The sequence below is a fragment of the Daktulosphaira vitifoliae genome, unplaced genomic scaffold, assembly GCF_025091365.1.
Source record: "Daktulosphaira vitifoliae isolate Bord-2020 unplaced genomic scaffold, ASM2509136v1 Scaffold_5, whole genome shotgun sequence".
Classification (NCBI taxonomy): domain Eukaryota; kingdom Metazoa; phylum Arthropoda; class Insecta; order Hemiptera; family Phylloxeridae; genus Daktulosphaira; species Daktulosphaira vitifoliae.
Genome location: NW_026099576.1, coordinates 31242526 through 31260273, shown reverse-complemented (window position 1 = coordinate 31260273; position 17748 = coordinate 31242526). Strand labels below are relative to the sequence as shown.

At 23.7% G+C, this 17748-nt stretch overlaps 4 protein-coding genes across 4 annotated transcripts; 2 read left to right on the top strand and 2 right to left on the bottom strand.

Annotated features, from left to right (window-relative positions):
* Window positions 1–1243: 1243 nt before the first annotated feature.
* On the bottom strand, window positions 1244–3462 carry LOC126906755 (uncharacterized protein C7orf50 homolog). Its single transcript, XM_050687581.1, has 2 exons — window positions 2221–3462; window positions 1244–1469 (listed from the first exon to the last, which is right to left on the bottom strand). The coding sequence occupies exons 1-2, from the start codon at window positions 2779–2781 to the stop codon at window positions 1281–1283; spliced, it is 750 nt and encodes a 249-aa protein (XP_050543538.1). The 5' UTR covers window positions 2782–3462; the 3' UTR covers window positions 1244–1280.
* A 2645-nt stretch (window positions 3463–6107) lies between these two features.
* On the top strand, window positions 6108–12666 carry LOC126908595 (dolichol-phosphate mannosyltransferase subunit 1). Its single transcript, XM_050690809.1, has 5 exons — window positions 6108–6350; window positions 10816–10915; window positions 10985–11095; window positions 11207–11397; window positions 12241–12666. Exons 1-5 carry the CDS (start codon window positions 6250–6252, stop codon window positions 12458–12460), a joined length of 723 nt encoding a protein of 240 aa, XP_050546766.1. The 5' UTR covers window positions 6108–6249; the 3' UTR covers window positions 12461–12666.
* LOC126908594 (uncharacterized protein MAL13P1.304-like) lies at window positions 7611–10804 on the top strand. Its single transcript, XM_050690808.1, has one exon. It carries the CDS (start codon window positions 7744–7746, stop codon window positions 10240–10242), a length of 2499 nt encoding a protein of 832 aa, XP_050546765.1. The 5' UTR covers window positions 7611–7743; the 3' UTR covers window positions 10243–10804.
* Window positions 12551–15888, bottom strand: LOC126908596 (adenosine 5'-monophosphoramidase HINT1). Its single transcript, XM_050690810.1, has 3 exons — window positions 15590–15888; window positions 12932–13036; window positions 12551–12864 (listed from the first exon to the last, which is right to left on the bottom strand). Exons 1-3 carry the CDS (start codon window positions 15839–15841, stop codon window positions 12700–12702), a joined length of 522 nt encoding a protein of 173 aa, XP_050546767.1. The 5' UTR covers window positions 15842–15888; the 3' UTR covers window positions 12551–12699.
* Between the last annotated feature and the right edge of the window lie 1860 nt (window positions 15889–17748).

Here is a 17748-nt window from a genome sequence, read left to right as displayed (position 1 = left end):
CTAATGTTAAGCTATATCAAAATGGAAGGTTTTCAAAGTTTTTTGTTGCTATTAGACTAACTTACTCTGATTTTTTTATTGCTCATAAAATCTGTATATTTTGCAGAATTAAAAAAGAAAAAAATGATATCAACGATAACCTGACTGAAAAAAAGGTAAAATTTCAATTAAGATGAAATTTAATTTAGTGTGCCAAAACTTAAAAAAATGAATACAACTATGATAAAATTATTATTATCTTTTAAGTAAGTCAGTATCTGCATAAAATTGGTATTAAAAATCATTAGTTATTACATGAGACATAGTTGAGTGCATAATACGATTATCAGTTTCACTGATAATGTATCACATTTCATTGTAAACCCAAATAGTTCAATATTTTTCTAGTCATATAGTAACACTTTCACAGCCAACATGAAATTAAATAACATTTTGTGTATGTTATTGTAAAAACCAATTTAACTAATGGTAATTAACTAAAAAAGTAACATTTTGGTAATAGTAAAATTTTTTTTAACGTTTTACTATTTTTTTAATTTAAGTTAACCTCACGAATTTTTTTTTAAAAAAAATTTTATAATTAAAATTATCATCTCTTTATACTATCCTAAACAGTTTCCATTGATGATCTAAGGAAATAGTATGAAAATTTTCATCTTTCCATCATATGCTGAAATAACATAATTTAGGATTTAATCATTTTTATTCAAGTAAACTTGATGATTTTTGTTTTTTATTCATTAAAAAAGTAAAGTTTAAAGTTAAAATGAATTTTATATAACCCTTTATGTAACATGTATATATATATATCAAATATTTATATTATTTTAACAAAAATTTGTTGTATTTTTATTTATAATAAAAGTAATATTGTTACAACAAATTATTTCTTATGCTCTTAATATAAAAAATTTCGATGTGACAAAATATTACATCTGTCCCTTGAATGTTTTTATATTGTCAGTTGAAGCATAAAGTTATAACATTATGCCTTAATGACTTTGATAGCCATTTCTGTTAAAGTATATTGTACCTTTTATGATTAAATATGTTTAAATATATATAAACATGTTATTTTAATAATTTTTTTTTTTTTGAGGTTGCTATGATAGATTTTAAAGTTCCTTCTAGCCCCCTAAATTGCAACTATGTATACTATGTTTATTATTACATTACATAATTTTCAAATCTATAAATAATAGTTCATGTTGTTAAAGATAGGATAGATAAAGTGAACACATAAAAATTTGAATTTTTAAATTTTTTAACTCAATAAATACTTAATCACATGTTTGAATTATCATTCTAGCCCTAAGATATTTAATGTGTGCTAAAGAGTTTAAATTTGCATCTTCTTTATCTGAATATTTGGTTATAATTGAATTGGCATTTTCTTGGATCATAGAACGGCATCTACCTTTTATAGTTTGTAAATACTCTAATAAAATATCAAAATGTTCCTTAGTGATCTGAAAATAAAAAAAAAATGTTATTTAAATCAATATATATCAGTAAAAAATACAGATTAATGTGATTATCAGGGTTTGTAAAGAAAAAACCAATCCAAAAAACCAAATGGGTTTTCCTGGGATATATCCTGATAAATTTTTCAAAAACCCGGTTTATTATTTTTTTTTTTGCAAGTTTTCTTTAGACAAAGAAACATTTGTGTTCATAATATTTTATTTGAAACAAAAAGTTATTTATTTCCTTTTTATTGTAATTAATGTTTAAAAAATTTAAAAAACCAATATTTTAATTCTAATACTATCAGTGTTATCAGATGTTTATTTTTAGTATTTGACAATATAAAAAATTATAGAGGCTTTAATTAAAGCCTCTAAAAATCCGTAAAAATTACGGATAAAACTGTGTCGGGCAATCAATTAATTCAAAACCCAGTGAGTTTTTTTTTTTATAATATCATAAAAAGTCCTGGCATCTAAGGTTTTTCAAATGTTTACGTTTTTAAACCTAAACCTGATAAGTATACATAATTTATTTTGTTTATCTATATTTATATGAAAATAATTTAGAAAATATTATCTAGAAAATGTTACTTTCAATATCACCTTTTAAGAAACAAATAATACCAAAAAACTCTCCCTTGATAATTTACATATGTTAAATAATGATTTTAAAATTTACTCACAATTACATACAATATAGATATTTAAAAATTATGCAAATCACACAATTCATAAGCTTAGTTTTTTTTACCTTAATAGAATCATACATGTTTTTAATCAACCACACTTGAAAAATTTTCTTGAATTTCCAAATATTTCTGTCATTTTTCCATTCTAATAAATACTCAATAGCTCGTTCTTGCCTGGAAGAACTTGCAGCTCCATCTTCTTCTTGCTTCTTAGCATTTTTTTCTTTCTTTTTTTTTAATTTTAACTTTTTTAAATAATTTAATTTTTTTCGTTTATTTAAGCTCAAAGGTTTTATATTTCCTGCAGTACATTTTTCATTATCATTTTTTACATCCGAAGCAAAAGTTACTTTTTTCTTCTTCAATGTATGATCTGCATTACTGTCATTTTCCACCATATTACATTTTGATTTAGTATTATTTTCATTAATGTTTAACTTTATACCAGATTCAGTACAGTTGTAGACTGAATCCGTAATAGAAGTTTCAGGATCAATTTTTAAATAATTTTCAGTCCATTTGGAAGTAGTGTTTGCATTGGTGCTTTTTTTTCTTGATGAAGTAAATGACTTATTTGGTTTATGTTTCTTTAGTTTACTTTTTAAAATAGATTTAACAGACATTATGAATATAATTAATAATTAATAACAAATGTATCTCATGGATTTACAGTAATCTTTCTATATGACTTAAGCAAAATATTCAAATGTAGCAAAAATTAAGAAATATAAAAAAAAATTAATAATTGATATGACGATGTAAAATTTAAGGTATACTTTAATAGCATAATTATAAAATTAATTATTAGCATTAAATAGAGCTGGAATAAATATTCGGTTATATTTTTAATCAATGTAAACAAAATTATGAAATACTTGATAACAACATCTACAGAAATGAAGTATGTTCCATTATGGAGTAATAATAATAGGTACATAATTAAGTTTGTTAATCATCGCTGAGGTGGACATTTTTTTTGGAATAAAGGGGAGATATCATTTTTTGTAACCATAATTCATTATACTTTTTCATTTCTTAATTAAAATATTCAAAGATTTTGGATAGCAGTTACACTACGATTTTTAATTTTCATGATAATATGATAAGATAAACCCTGATGATGCACTTTTTGACTTACTCATAACTGGAACAATAGTAAAATGAATAAGAAGTATTCCCGATCATAGTCCGCATTTTCGTTGTACTACGCGCATATGCATCACTTGTGTTTTTGTTAATTCGTATACGATAGGGTGAAATACGACCGCCAACAAATGCACTTTAAAATCACTCATTTTTAAATTGATAATTCCGATATAATATCAATGATAGACATAATTTTTAAGTAATAATTACATTAATAACTTTAAGACAATGCATTGTAATATTATATTTTAATAAGTTTAATTGTAGATACTTATTTTAGATTTTATGTATACTTTTTTGTAACTTTAATATTTTAATGAAAAATTACGATTGTATACCTTGTTAATTCAACGTGACTTATATTAACTAGTGGACAGACTTCTTTTTTCATTTTCTAACATTGAATTAACACCACTTTAACATGCTAATAGTTCTTATTATTTGCATGAAATTGTGGTATTTTATTCTTTTCTCTTCTTTGTGACTCATAGTAGAGATTTGTAACTTTTTAGTCTATATTTGAGTATTTTAATTTCGATGCGAAGCTGAGAAGGTATTAGTTTTACTATGATGTGTTTTTTTTTTAATTTTTTTAGTGTCTGTAATTACTTTTTCTCAGCTCTCACCGAACCGATTTCTTTCAACGATACGTCAAAATATCACAAATCGTATCTAGTCGAAGACATTACCTTCAAAAATTGAAAAAAAATTCTCTCGTTCCCCTTAAATAGGAGAAATCTCCAAAAATATTACAAATTTAAAATTCGCTAATTTTCAACATTTTTTCAATTGTTTTTACTTAAAACTGCCATAACTTTTTTAAAAATTACTAAATCAATATAATTTTTTTTTCTACATAACGATGTCTTTACCTATCATTTGATATATTCTTTTTATAAATCTGAACCTATACCTGCTCACAAGGGAATTCAAAATGTCACATTTTAATTTAACTTTTGAAAGTTTTCCGGAAAGTGACACTTTTATATATATCTTAAAATAAGGCTAATGTAATATACTTTATTATGTCTTCACGGTGAAAATAGTTTTTATATTTTACATTTTTAACTTTATAATGCTATAGCTTATTGAAAACTGTATGGATCAATACAATTTTTCTATGAGAAATAATATTTATATCCCTCTTTCATTCGACATACTTTATCTTAATTATGATATAAATACGGAAATAAGAAATCATGTAGCTTTTAGAATAATCAACCAATTTTTTAAAATTATACACTATCTAAAGATTTGCATCGAAGCGTTTTTTATGATAGTGATTTTAATCACTGTCAGATATCATTATACTTGACCCAAATATGCTACGTCACCTTTGTGCCGCGATCCCTTTATGCTGGATTTTCTTGTTTGATGCTGTTTAATAAAAGTTTTTCAAATCGACTTTGTGTATAGTGATTATAAACAATGTCTGTTTAAAAAATTATAAATAAGTGTCAATTATGTCAATTGACACATATTTTTAATTTTTTTTATATTTTGCAAAAATGCCTACTTCTCACAGTTTATAAGTGCATCGGTTCTGGTGGTAAGATTCATTGTCAGCTTTTGGTGTCAATTTATAATATAAATTAATCTGCAGTATTGCTATGTATTATTATATTTAAATTAATTAATAAAAGGATTGTTGCTATGTATGTAGAAGATGCATAATAAAAGTTTACTATGTCTACCATCAAGTGTAATACAACTCATTAGTAAATAAAACTTTGGTGCAATTTTATATTAATAAACGAGTAGTATTGATTTGGTAAAAATCTATACTTAAATCATAAACTATTTTACTTTATAAAATACCAAAATGATCTATAAGGGATCTGCAATTATTGTAATAGTATTTTCCTAGAGTAACAGAATAAAATTTAAATTGTTTACACAATTTCAATAAAATTAGTCATTCTTATAACTTGAAAATATAATTATTATTTATATAATTATTTTAATAATTTTTATTTTAACTTCGGTGGTTGTTTATATATAGAAGACAATTCGTCAGGATAAATTTTTTTTGTCAACTTATAGTATATTATATAATCTTTAATTAATATGTGTTTAATGGCACAACATTTCTGGAAAATTGTCAAAACTTAAGTTGAAAAAGTTCCACTTTTTTTCATGTATACTTCAAGTGTTGAATCCTCTGTATAAGGTGAAATAGTCTAATTTAAAAAAGTAATGTTTGATGAAAGAGATATGTATAAAGTATTTATAAAAAAAATATATATTTTTCAAAAAGTTAAAAATATGTAGAAAAAAAAAACAAAAATTTAACATTTGTTTAAATAGTTAAAAAATTTAAGTTCAAAAGTTGTTATTTTGAATCCTCCTATAGGAGAAGGTAAAGGGTCAGATTTTTAAGAAAATATAGATCTAATGAAAGGAAACACCCAAGGTATTTAAAAAAACAGGTTAAAAAAATGTCAACATTTATCGAAATCTAAAATTGTAATTTTTTTGGCGATTTCTCCAATTTACAGGGAATGAGGGAAATTTTTTTAATAAAAAATAAAATGTCATCAACTGGATAAAATTTGTCAACTTTTGACATATAATTCATAAAAATCAACCTGAGAGCTGAGAAAAAGTGGCGACAGAATAAACGAAATTAATACCTACTTAGCTTCGCATAAAAGCTTAATGCTATATAATGATACTAGTGATAACATCATACAGATAAGATGAAATTAAATACTAAAAGTTATTAAGAGAAAAATTGTGATATCACTAATTAACTAAAATAAAATATTGACACTGTAATATCGATATTTTTCTTCAAATTTTAATAAATCGATATTTAGAATTTTTTTTGTTATTCCTATCTGTGGAACAATGTTTATTTATTTTTAGGAAGTCTCCTATCATTACTTTTATATTTTATTCGGTGAATTTCTTACTTTAAGTTCTCTATGTAAATTACCCTATTTATGAAAATGATTTCGAAGTACTCAATTTTATTACCAACGTATAATGAAAAAGAAAATTTACCTGTAATTGTTTATTTAATTCACAAATATTTAGAACACTGGTAAATATAATGTATTAATTTTTAATTATTACTGTTAGGTATTTAAAGTAATTTATTAATTTAGTCATATAATAGTGTATTATAAAATGTATTTATCTGACTAATAATTCTTTCCTATTGAATAAAGAAATGTTTTACTATCAATAGCAAATATGGTTTTAAATTTTAATAGTTATATTAATTTATTATGGTTAGTTGGTTAATAACTTTTAATAATAACAAAGATAATAATTTTATTTATCATTAATATCTTGCTTTAAAAACTCATCAAACTTTTTAGTTGTAACTATTTCATACACTAACTTTGATATTAGCTCTTTATTTTAAAAGATGGATTATTCATTGTCTCTGTTTTACTTTGATATTTGTTTTAGCTAAATAATTTAAATTGAAGAAATTAAAAAATAAATAGTGTGAGCACTTTATTTTTTATATAGTTCAACAATTAACAATAACCTGTTAAATATAAAAAATTTTTGAAAAATAAACGAAGTATTTTTTATAGGTATTTACAAAGGTAAATCATTTATCATGAACCACGTATTTAATAAAAAAACAATAATTTTGACAATTTTAGGTACATATTTTTCTCAATTTTTTTTTATGTTCATTTCTTATATCTTATAAGGAGGTCAAGTTTATTTTTCAAATGGCAATATACATAATTAACTAGTTTGTTTATTATAATAATAATAGATCTTATTATGAAAATGACTGGTTGATAATAAATTTCAGATCAGTATTACAGAAATTATTAAGATTTAAAGTGATAGCTGGAGGTAAATGGCAGTTCTGTGATGCAAAAGGAAATAATAAAGAGCCCTGGGGGTACTAAAATTATATTATGCTCAAAAACCTATGTTGGCTCTGCATCTACATTCCTTAGTATCATTCCTTAAATTATTACTTACTAGTCATGATAAATGAATTAGCTTGTTTAACTATATTATGTAAATAATATAAGTATACATTTAAAAAAAATGTATATAATTTTTAATTAAATGAGTTCTAAAATTTTTTTTATTTTAAAATTATAATTAAAAAATTTTTAGAATACAAGAGAATTTATCTTATCACCCAAGTTGTTTGGTGAAAATTTTTTATATTTTCCAATAGTAACTCAGTTGTATTATTTATCAATAATTTATAAGCAATATATTAATAATATTAAAATAATCAAAATAGTAAGTTTTATTTTTTATTAATAATGTGTTTTTTAAACTTAATTTAAATAAATGTTTAAGTTAGAAGTTTATTATCTACATTTTTTATCCTTAAATAATCCTAACTAAGTATTCCTATTTTCAGTGGTGTAATGTAACATGTGTATCACAAAAAGTTTAGTTTTTAACTACTTTTCTGATGATAATCAAATAAAATTTCTTTAGTCAAAATGGATCCTGAGAAAAGTAAAATTCTTAATAAAATAATTCCTCTTTTCCCATCTTTGTCAAACCAAAATAGCTCAATTTCTTCAGAAGTAAATGAATTATATTATTCAGATTCAGAAGGATCAAAGCTACATATAATGCCTCAGTACAACAGTTTTCTCTCTAATTCAAACTTGAAACATTTTCAATCTAAAGATCTATTAGCTACAAGTAGTCCTATAACCAATAAAATTTCTTTAAAAACTAATAAACTCAATTATAAATCATTTCATACAACAAATAATGATTACCTATCTTTTTCTATAAATTCTAATATAAAGAATATTTCTAGTAGTAAATCCCCTAAAAAAAACTCAAAATTATTTGTTCAAAATAATAAGTGCTCATTGTCAACAATTTCTTTGGTACCATCTATGAGTCAAGAAAATATCATTCAAAATAACTTACAGCCTTCTCTTTGTCAAGTGATAAAAAAAAATCCTCAAATTGAACATTTTACTCAGTTGAAGAACTGTAATGTATCAGATGATTTATCTAAATGTAATCTAATTAAAACTTTAGATGATATTAAAATAAATAAACTTGGAAATGAAATATGTCATAAAGAAGCTTGTATAACTGAACCAAAAAGAAATTTTGAAGGAATATTGAATAAAATTTTTGAATTACCTGATAATATATCTAAAGAAGATCTGGCAAACATATCTGGATATAATGATTTGTATAGTGCTTTGAGTAACACTATTAATATCAATCTTGAACAAAAACAATACAGTACCTCAGCTTTTTCAGTGAACAGTGATGTACCTCATAATATTTCTACTGAAAGTTCTAATTATTTTCATCTTGCAAAGAATTTAAAACAAGAAGCTATTTCATGTTCTAAATTCAAAACATTAAATTATGACATTATGGATGAAAATGAGTGTGCTGAATTAATACAATATGAAATAGATCTAAAAATGTTTAGTAGTAATATTATTCCGTATATGAATAGTTTGAAATTTGATATCCTGTTTTTGAAAAATAAACAAAATTTTATCCCTTCAAAAAAAGTTTTGAGAGGTGTAGCTTGTACAAATGATACTTTGAAAAGTATAAAAAATTGTTTGTCATTATACAGTTTAGACAACAATAACATAGATACAGATTTTGTAAATAATACTTTTTTAGATGCAGTTAAAAGTACATCGGACAATACAAATATTTTTGAACTTAATGACATAAGTAATAAAATTAAATATGTTGAAAAACTTAAAGAACAATTGAAATTTTATTTTGGTTTTGAAATGTCCAATAATCATAGTAAAATAACAATTAATACTCCTGATGAATTATCAAAACATTCTACAGAAATTTTAAATTGTTCATCACAAGTATCTAGCATATTAATGAGAAATTCTAATAATAAAGAAGAGCTACAAATTTTACAAAACAATTCTATTGAGGCTAAAGATTTATCATACCTATTACCTGTAAATTATGATAACATTTCCAATCAATCCCCAGAACTTCCAAGCAAAGAAAATTCTATCTTAATAGAATTTGATAGGGTTAATATTAATGATAATCAAAGCTTAAGTACTGTGAAAAATAGTAGTAGTAATAATGTTTCAAAAAGAAAAATAAGTTTTCTTTCTAATGATGAAAATGAGAATAAAAAGCGCTATTCATTAAGAAGTTTTCCTAAGCAGACCAATCGTTTTATTGAAGAAATTAAAACTATTACTATAAAAAAAAGGAAAAAAAAATTTAAAAATAAAGATAAGTTAATCATCATAAAAGGAATTGGAAAAAATCAAAAATTAATTCATTATAGAGCTTATTCCACTTTAAACCAAAAAGATATCAATATTAAAATTAATAACAAAAATGCTAATAATTCTCTTGATATAATAAATAAGAATTCTAAACTTTGTTGTTGTGGTATTTATAAATCTCAAATTCCTTGTTCCTGGTCTAAACAATTACATGCTGAAATACATGATAATTTACAAAAAATTTTGTGTAAAGATATATCTCTTAAAAATGCTAATCAAGTAAGCATAAATGGATCTATTTACTTTATAGTAAAAATTTGTAATAGTAACTTAAATGACAAAAATATAATAAAAACTGTAAGTAATGTTAGACAATTTATAAGTTTAGAATTAGATAATACTAAAAAAAAGAGAACTTTTTCTAAATCAAACTATGCAATATATTTGGCTGTGCATCCTAACTTGACTGTTGTTGGATATTTGGAAGTAGAAAAGTTAACTAAAGCTTGTACTCTTATTAATGGTAAATTTACAAATGATTTAGTTTCTGTGAAATTTGGAGTTACAAAATTATGGGTAATGGTAAGTTTTAGAAGAAATGGAATTGCTACTAAATTGCTCCAACAGTTTCAAAAGGATGAACAACTAAATTTAAAAGACATTGCATTTACTTATGATGGACTTAATGGTCTTAATTTTATCAAGAAATATTTTTCTAATGAATCTATACAAGTTTATTAATGTTTTTTTTTTTAAATAAATTTTTGTAAAATTTCTACTTTTTATTTATTTTAACACAATCGCTTGTTTGTATTTTATTTTATTATGCATAAAATGTCAATAAGTTTATATACAAATAAATGTATTTACTTTTATCATTGCAGAGACTTAAGTTTAATCAGAATTTAAAATATTCAATCGAAATTCATAAGTAAATTATTTATGTGAACTAATTTTTTTTTTTAATATTTGAAAAAATGTATAGTTATAAAATTATTAAAATCACATGGTACAAAAAAAGTTTTCAATTTTTAATTAATAGAATTCAGTCAACTTTATTTTCCTTAGACATTTTATTGAATTATCTCATAAAAGGACATATCTCATGTCCTACCTTATTTTAGCACTCACTCAATTACAAAATTTAGCCTCCATGTATGATAAGTTGATTTAACTTCCTATTTTTAATCCAGTATAAAAATATTTGTATTTATAAAAACAAATAGTTTAAATTCAGGCATATTTTAATTTATATTATTGAATCTTTTTTTACATCCAAATCAATATCAATTAAAAACAGAACTTTGATTGTAGTGCGATTGATTATGAAATTATCATAATAGATGATGGTAGCCCAGATGGGACATTAGAAATTGCCAAACAATTAGAAACTATTTATGGCAAGAAGAAAATTGTGAGTTATTAATCTTTTTTTCATATAGTTTATAATTATATTATTTTTGATAATTTTTTTTTTATTTAGATATTGAGACCACGTGAAAAGAAACTTGGATTAGGCACAGCATACATACATGGTATTAAACATGCTACAGGAAACTTTATTATTATAATGGATGCTGACTTATCACACCATGTAAATTAAATCATTTTATGTAGTTAAGAATTTTTTTTATGTTAAAATTAAAAAATGACATAAAATTAGAAAAATAGTATGCATCTATTAATATTATGTTCGAATTTATAGCCTAAGTTCATTCTTGATTTTATAAAGAAACAAGCTGAAAAAAATTATGATGTAGTGACTGGATCTAGATACATTGGAAATGGTGGAGTATATGGTTGGGATTTTAAAAGAAAGTTAGTAAGTCGTGGAGCTAACTTTGTCACCCAGTTATTATTGAGACCAAAAGTATCTGATCTCACTGGGAGTTTTAGGTAATCAAACATTTTATAATGTGGTAGTTATTAAAAAAATTATGTGCTACATGAAGAGTACAGAAGTAGTATACTTTTGTAAATTTTACATTTATAGGAGAACAAAAAAAAGTCATAAACTCCTATCTATTTAATAATAATACACTTTAATATCAACAAAATAAAAACATTTTTCATCAAATGGTAACCATTACTTAATACTACTGCTAATTGGCTATCAAATTTAAACCACAAAATAAAAAAAAATTAACTACTGCCATTTTTTCCTTGTACCCTTCATATGATAATCAATATTTTAGTTTTTTATTTAACAGCATGTCTTTATTTTTGAACATCTTTAATATAAGAATCAGATAATGTATTTAAAAAATTATTTATATTGATCCAGTTATTTTTTATTTTTGCTTAATTTTTTTAAATAAAATATCAATTTGTACCTAAGATTATTTTTTTGTACAAAAATATATAAATAGGTGGTATAACTGCATATTGTGAAAACATTTCTTATGTTGTACTATATATATATATATATATATATTTATATAAAAGGTTTCATTGATGAATTACAATAACTCTACGAAATAATTTCAAAGTTAAAAATCAATCTTCTAGAATTCTTAAAAACAAATTTTAAACATGAAATAGAAAAATTTATCTGTTAAAAATATAATAAGATAATGCTATAATAAAAATGATTTGTTGAACATTTAAAAGAATTTGACTATAACAGGAAAAATAACTTTTAATGAGTGACAAAAAAAGTTACCTTACTATGGTATTTAGATTTACTATAGTATGCTGTTTTCTTAATTTAATTCAGTAAAAATATTTTGATTTTTGTAGACTGTATAAAAAATCAGTTCTAGAAGAGTTAATTCAATCATGTGTATCCAAAGGTTATGTATTTCAAATGGAAATGATAATACGGGCAAGACAATTAAATTTTACAATAGGTGAAGTTCCAATAACATTTGTTGATCGTGTGTATGGTGAATCAAAATTAGGTGGATCAGAAATTATTCAATTTGTTAAGGCTTTATTACATTTATTTGCTACTACTTAGCTTACTATTTTATAATTAATTTTAACTATGATGATGTTTTTAATAATGTTAAAGAAAATATTTACACAAAAGTTAAATGAAAGTCGGAAAATTTAAAAAGGTTTATAATTGCAATCATTATACAATTTTTAGATAATATTTCTTTTTTTATAATTCAAAAAGAATTTAATGTATTTAATATTAAAAATAATGTTTTTTTACAGTTTCATTGATTAAATTTTTATTTTACTGATTGATTGTTAGCCTGGAGGCCAGCTTAATTGTCGGCCCCCAAGTACATGAAGATGTAGATGATAAACTGATTGAGCTCCATCCTTTCCATTATTAACAACTAAACGAAAACCATTACCTAAACCTTGTTCTTTTGCCAATTTGCTAGCAACTAACATTAAATGTCCAAGCAACTAAAATTCATACAAATTATATATATTATGAACTACTTAAGATAAATAAGGATGTTGTTCAACTTACTGATTCATCTGAGCTATTCGCTGAAGACAACATTTCTATAGGTTTTCTGGGTATAACCAAAAAATGAACAGGAGCTTGAGCATTAATATCATGAAATGCTACACACTAAAATTATAGAATAGTAATTATTAAACATAATTAATTGATTTTTTTTTAAGTAAGGCTTTTTAAATTTGTAGTATTTGCTTTCAAGTAAGTGATACTTGCATTTAAAAACATTTGCCGCTTAGTACAAAATCATAGTTAATACTTTTTATTAACCTTTTTTTTGCTTATTATATTATTTAAAAACAGAATAACAGCCATTTTCTTGTTTACAATTTTTATATGATTTCTCAATGGAATTTTTAAAATGATTCAGAATATAGTTTTATATTTTTATTAACGCATTTTGTTTTAGGGATAATTAATAATTAGTAATTAATTGAGAATTAAACTATAAGGTTATCATATAAAATATAATAGTAATAAATAAAAATAATTTATTAAATAATAAAGTATAAAAACATTTTTAGAAAAAAAAAAGTACATCTTTAAGAAATTATTCAAGGACAAGATAGCACCTCTCCATTTTTACACAGTTATACAATAACTTATCATACAAAATACCTAAATAAATCATTGTATTTATCATTAAAATATATATAAGATTGTATTATATCTATGCTTTAATTACTTCAAAATAAAACAATAATGAAAAGTATATATATATATATAAACAATATATGTTTCGTATTATCGAGATTTTCTTGTATTTTTTGTAATACCAGCAATTTTTTAGCTTTATACTAACTAAAAATACACAAAATTAATAATTTTAAATTCCTTATACAATTTTATATTTGCAGTTTAAAGTTTCTTGGTTATAAGTAAAACAAAAAAAAAAGTTATACTCAAAAGTAAAGCTTTTATTTCATAATAAAATTTTCAGCTATAAAAAAACTTAAAATTGGTTAAAGATTATGGAATAACCCCAAATTTTGCATGTTTTTTGTAAAACATTAAATCATTTTAGAAAAGATAAAAAAATATTTTATTGTGATTTTACATTGTAATCATTGCTTAACTATTTCAAAAACTAGGTGTAATAGGAAAAATATGAAGCTAGATTTGGAATCAACGTCAAAATTCTTTTCAGAAATAATACAAAAATTTTAAATAATTTACAGGTAAAAATTATCATATACCATTTTTTTTTATTCTTTTAAGTAATAATGATAAATACTATATGAGAACTTATGATATAAAAACCCAGCACAGGGGGGTCGCGGCACAGTGTTGACATAGCATAGTTGGATCAAGTATAATGATATCTGACGGTGATTAAAATCACTATAAAAAAAAAAACACTTCGATGCAAATCTTTAGATAGTGTATAATTTTAAAAAATTGGTGGATTATTCCAAAAGCTACATGATCTGCTAGTTCCTTATTAATATTCTGATTAAGTTAAAGTATGTCGAATGAAAAAGGGATCATTAAAAAATATTATTTCTCTTAAAAAAAATTGTGTTGATCTATACACTTTTCAATAAGTTATAGCATTATAAAGTTAAAAATGTAAAAAATAAAATCGAGAATTTTCATACGAAAATAGCATTCAGTAGCTATTTTCACCGTGAAGACTAAATAATCTGAAATTTTTTTTTATCATAATAAAGTATATTACATTATCTTTAATTTAAGATATATATACACATCATAGTAAAACCAATTCCTTTTCAGCTTCGCATCAAAGCTAAAATGTATGTTGTTTTTATTAAATTGAAAAAATTTAATTTTGTAAAAGTAATTATCAATAAAAATTTTTATAAAGAGTGGATTATACTTTTATCATACTGCATAGAATTCAAACATGTATATCAATTGAAGAAATTGATGCAAAAAAGTTTGCTCCACTTTTAAGATATTTAAATAACATGTTCCAAAAAAGATAATTCTATAATGTAGTATTAGAAAAAAATTGTACACATGTATATTTTTATCGAGTAATCTAAAATATAATATTTATTATAAATATCATTAAATTATGCAACTAAAATAAAAATAATTAATATTTTCTTAAAACTAGAAAAAATAAAATTACTTACTAAATAAATTTTAGTTTTATATGAAGTTGAGAATGTATTAATTTTACTATGATGTAATAATTTTTTTTTATGTCTGTCTTCAGTTATTTTTCAATATACACTGAGTCAATCTTTTTCAATGATATATCAAAAGATGACAAATTGTATCTAGTTGAAAACATTACAGGAGGGAGCAATAACACCCCCTTATAAAAATAAAAAAAAATGTAAGTTTTAGTTATAAATAAGAGTTTATGTTACTTTTAAAATAATCAAGCAGTTTCTTGGAATGGAAACATTGTATGAAACAAAAATTTTGCCTTTCGTTTTATAAAATTATTATGATCATGTGTAGAACAGATTTTTCATTGATTATTTTTTTACGGTACTGCTTAATTTTTCATTGATAATATTGAGATACTTTTAAGTAATTTAAATTGTTAAATATAATAAACAATTTAACAAATAAGGTAGGATAGGTCATATTGTAACAGCGGTTGTTACAAATCAATTTTTAGATTTAACAGTACTTATCATAGTAATTAATAATTATATCTATCTATCTTAATAATTTTATCTAAATACTTACACGATCATCTTCGTAAATGAAATCGCATGGGATTTCTTTTCGAAGAATTTTACCGAAAATAGTATCTCCACCTGGTTCAGCAGTCTTAGCTTTAATTACTTCATCCGACATTTTTTGAAATGTCGGATTTGCAAATCTAAATACACTGAAACTTTTTGATTTATAGTAGGTTTTGTTTGAAAAATTGGATAATTTAACAATATGTACTAAGGATATGATACCAAACAGCTTTCCTTTACCAGCCGAAAACATTTGTAAAATTATAATTTGATGCTGTTATCAAGCGAAAAAGTGGTAATAGCTCAGATCTTATCTGTGGTAATATGTTGATTTCGATAATTTTAATAAAATCCAATGAAACACAGACTCTAACAATAATAAGATAAGGTAATGTGTAGTAGTTATAATCATGAATACCTAGACGGTATTTATAATAATGGTTGTAATTAAATGTATAGTGTAATGGTAAATTAATTCTAGATAATTTAAATATTTTTCAAAAAGGATATCTTTTTAAAATAATTTTTTTATATTTTGTCAAAAATTTCTGCTAAAAAGGTCTTTTAAAATACGCTGATTCTTTAATTAAATATTGTAAAAGTCCCTGAGTAGTATTCATATAGTGTATATAAGGAAATTGAGACACTTTTTAAGAGGAACAAAACAGATCGAGCCTATCGTAAAATTTTAAATGTAGTGGGAAATAACAAACAATCTGATAAAACTATAAAGAACAAAGATGGAAAATCGCTAATTGATGACGCTCAGATAACAAATAGATGGAAAGAATACTTCGAAGAACTATATGATGGAGAAAATCTAGAGACCTTGGAAATAAGAGGTTCGACAACGATGAGTATATTAAGATCAGAATTTGATACTGCACTGAGTGAACTCAAACCGAAAAAAGCACCGGGAATTGATTACATACCGGCGGAGTTGCTCCAAAACAGCAATTAAATAGTAAAAGATGCTTTATACGATCTCACTCAAGACATATACTTTAAGGGAGAAATTCCAGATAACTATTGCAATAGCATAATTGTGATTATCTCAAAAAAACCAAAAAGTAAATACGTGTGACCAATTTAGAATACTGAGCTTACTCACGCATGCATCAAAAATTCCAAAAAAATTGTTAATAGACGTATGGAGAAGAAAATAGAATTCTTTTTAAAAAATGATCAATATGAGTCAGGAAGCAAAAAGGTACAAGAGAACCAATTTTTGGACTTCAAGTGCTCATAGGAAAACAAATCGAAAGGAACAAAGTCACATATATGGCATTCCTAAGTCTAAGAAAGGCGTTTGATGATGTTAACTGGAATATATTGTTTCATACGCTGCAAGAAGTAGGAGTGGAATAACAAGACCTGAAAATACTGCACTCCTTGTACAAATAACAGACAGCTGAAAGTAAAAAGTTAACAGTGTAAAGATAAAAAAAAAGAGTGAGACAAAAATTCACTAAGACAAATCACCACCCTTATTCAACTATTACGTAGAAAAAATAATTAATATAAATTATTATTACTCTGTAAGTAATTGAGTGGATTATGATAAAAAAATCACTCTGTATATAAGTATATAGAGAATACAGAATATGGTCGTTCGACTACAGTCAGAAAATAGGAATGTCATTAACATAGGCTCTTATTGTTAGGTCCCATATAAGCAGTCGTGGTTTAGTCATGTCCCTGTAAACACTTATAGTATCCTACATGTTCATTCTGTTTTATTTCTCAGTCCGTATTTTTCTAGTACGTGTAATTTTTGTATTTATACATTATTCAATTTTATTTTTAAGTTAAGTGCTATAAAAATATACAATTTTTCACCAGTAACTTATACATCCGTGTTTTTTTATTATTTTTTACACCTCCCAGCAGCTGGCCCGCATAACAATATAAATCCTAGACAGTGCCGGCACAAGGTGAGGGCAATTGCCCCGGGCCCTACACATTACAGTGACACAGTTAGGATTTTGTTTTTTATAATAAAGATAAAATTTTTTTATTACTTTCTTCAAAAAATATGTTTTTACTGTGTAATCATTTTTACTAGGGAAAACTATCTTACATCAACCCCTCTTCCCTCTTGGTAAAACCTCGTGTCAGTACTGGTCCTATTATATTTGCCTAAATTGATATTGATAAACT

What these genes read in the sequence shown, in the direction of transcription:
- LOC126908596 (XM_050690810.1), bottom strand. Translation starts at nt 15,841, where the DNA reads ATGTTTTCGGCTGGTAAAGGAAAGCTGTTTGGTATCATATCCTTAGTA. An exon ending in TCATTTACGAAGATGATCGT is followed by an intron (nt 13,037 to 15,589) that starts GTAAGTATTTAG and finishes CTATAATTTTAG; the next exon opens with TGTGTAGCATTTCATGATAT. An exon ending in CGAATAGCTCAGATGAATCA is followed by an intron (nt 12,865 to 12,931) that starts GTAAGTTGAACA and finishes TATGAATTTTAG; the next exon opens with TTGCTTGGACATTTAATGTT.
- LOC126908594 (XM_050690808.1), top strand. Translation starts at nt 7,744, where the DNA reads ATGGATCCTGAGAAAAGTAAAATTCTTAATAAAATAATTCCTCTTTTC.
- LOC126908595 (XM_050690809.1), top strand. Translation starts at nt 6,250, where the DNA reads ATGAAAATGATTTCGAAGTACTCAATTTTATTACCAACGTATAATGAA. An exon ending in CACAAATATTTAGAACACTG is followed by an intron (nt 6,351 to 10,815) that starts GTAAATATAATG and finishes CTTTGATTGTAG; the next exon opens with TGCGATTGATTATGAAATTA. An exon ending in ATGCTGACTTATCACACCAT is followed by an intron (nt 11,096 to 11,206) that starts GTAAATTAAATC and finishes TCGAATTTATAG; the next exon opens with CCTAAGTTCATTCTTGATTT.
- LOC126906755 (XM_050687581.1), bottom strand. Translation starts at nt 2,781, where the DNA reads ATGTCTGTTAAATCTATTTTAAAAAGTAAACTAAAGAAACATAAACCA. An exon ending in ACATGTATGATTCTATTAAG is followed by an intron (nt 1,470 to 2,220) that starts GTAAAAAAAACT and finishes TTTTATTTTCAG; the next exon opens with ATCACTAAGGAACATTTTGA.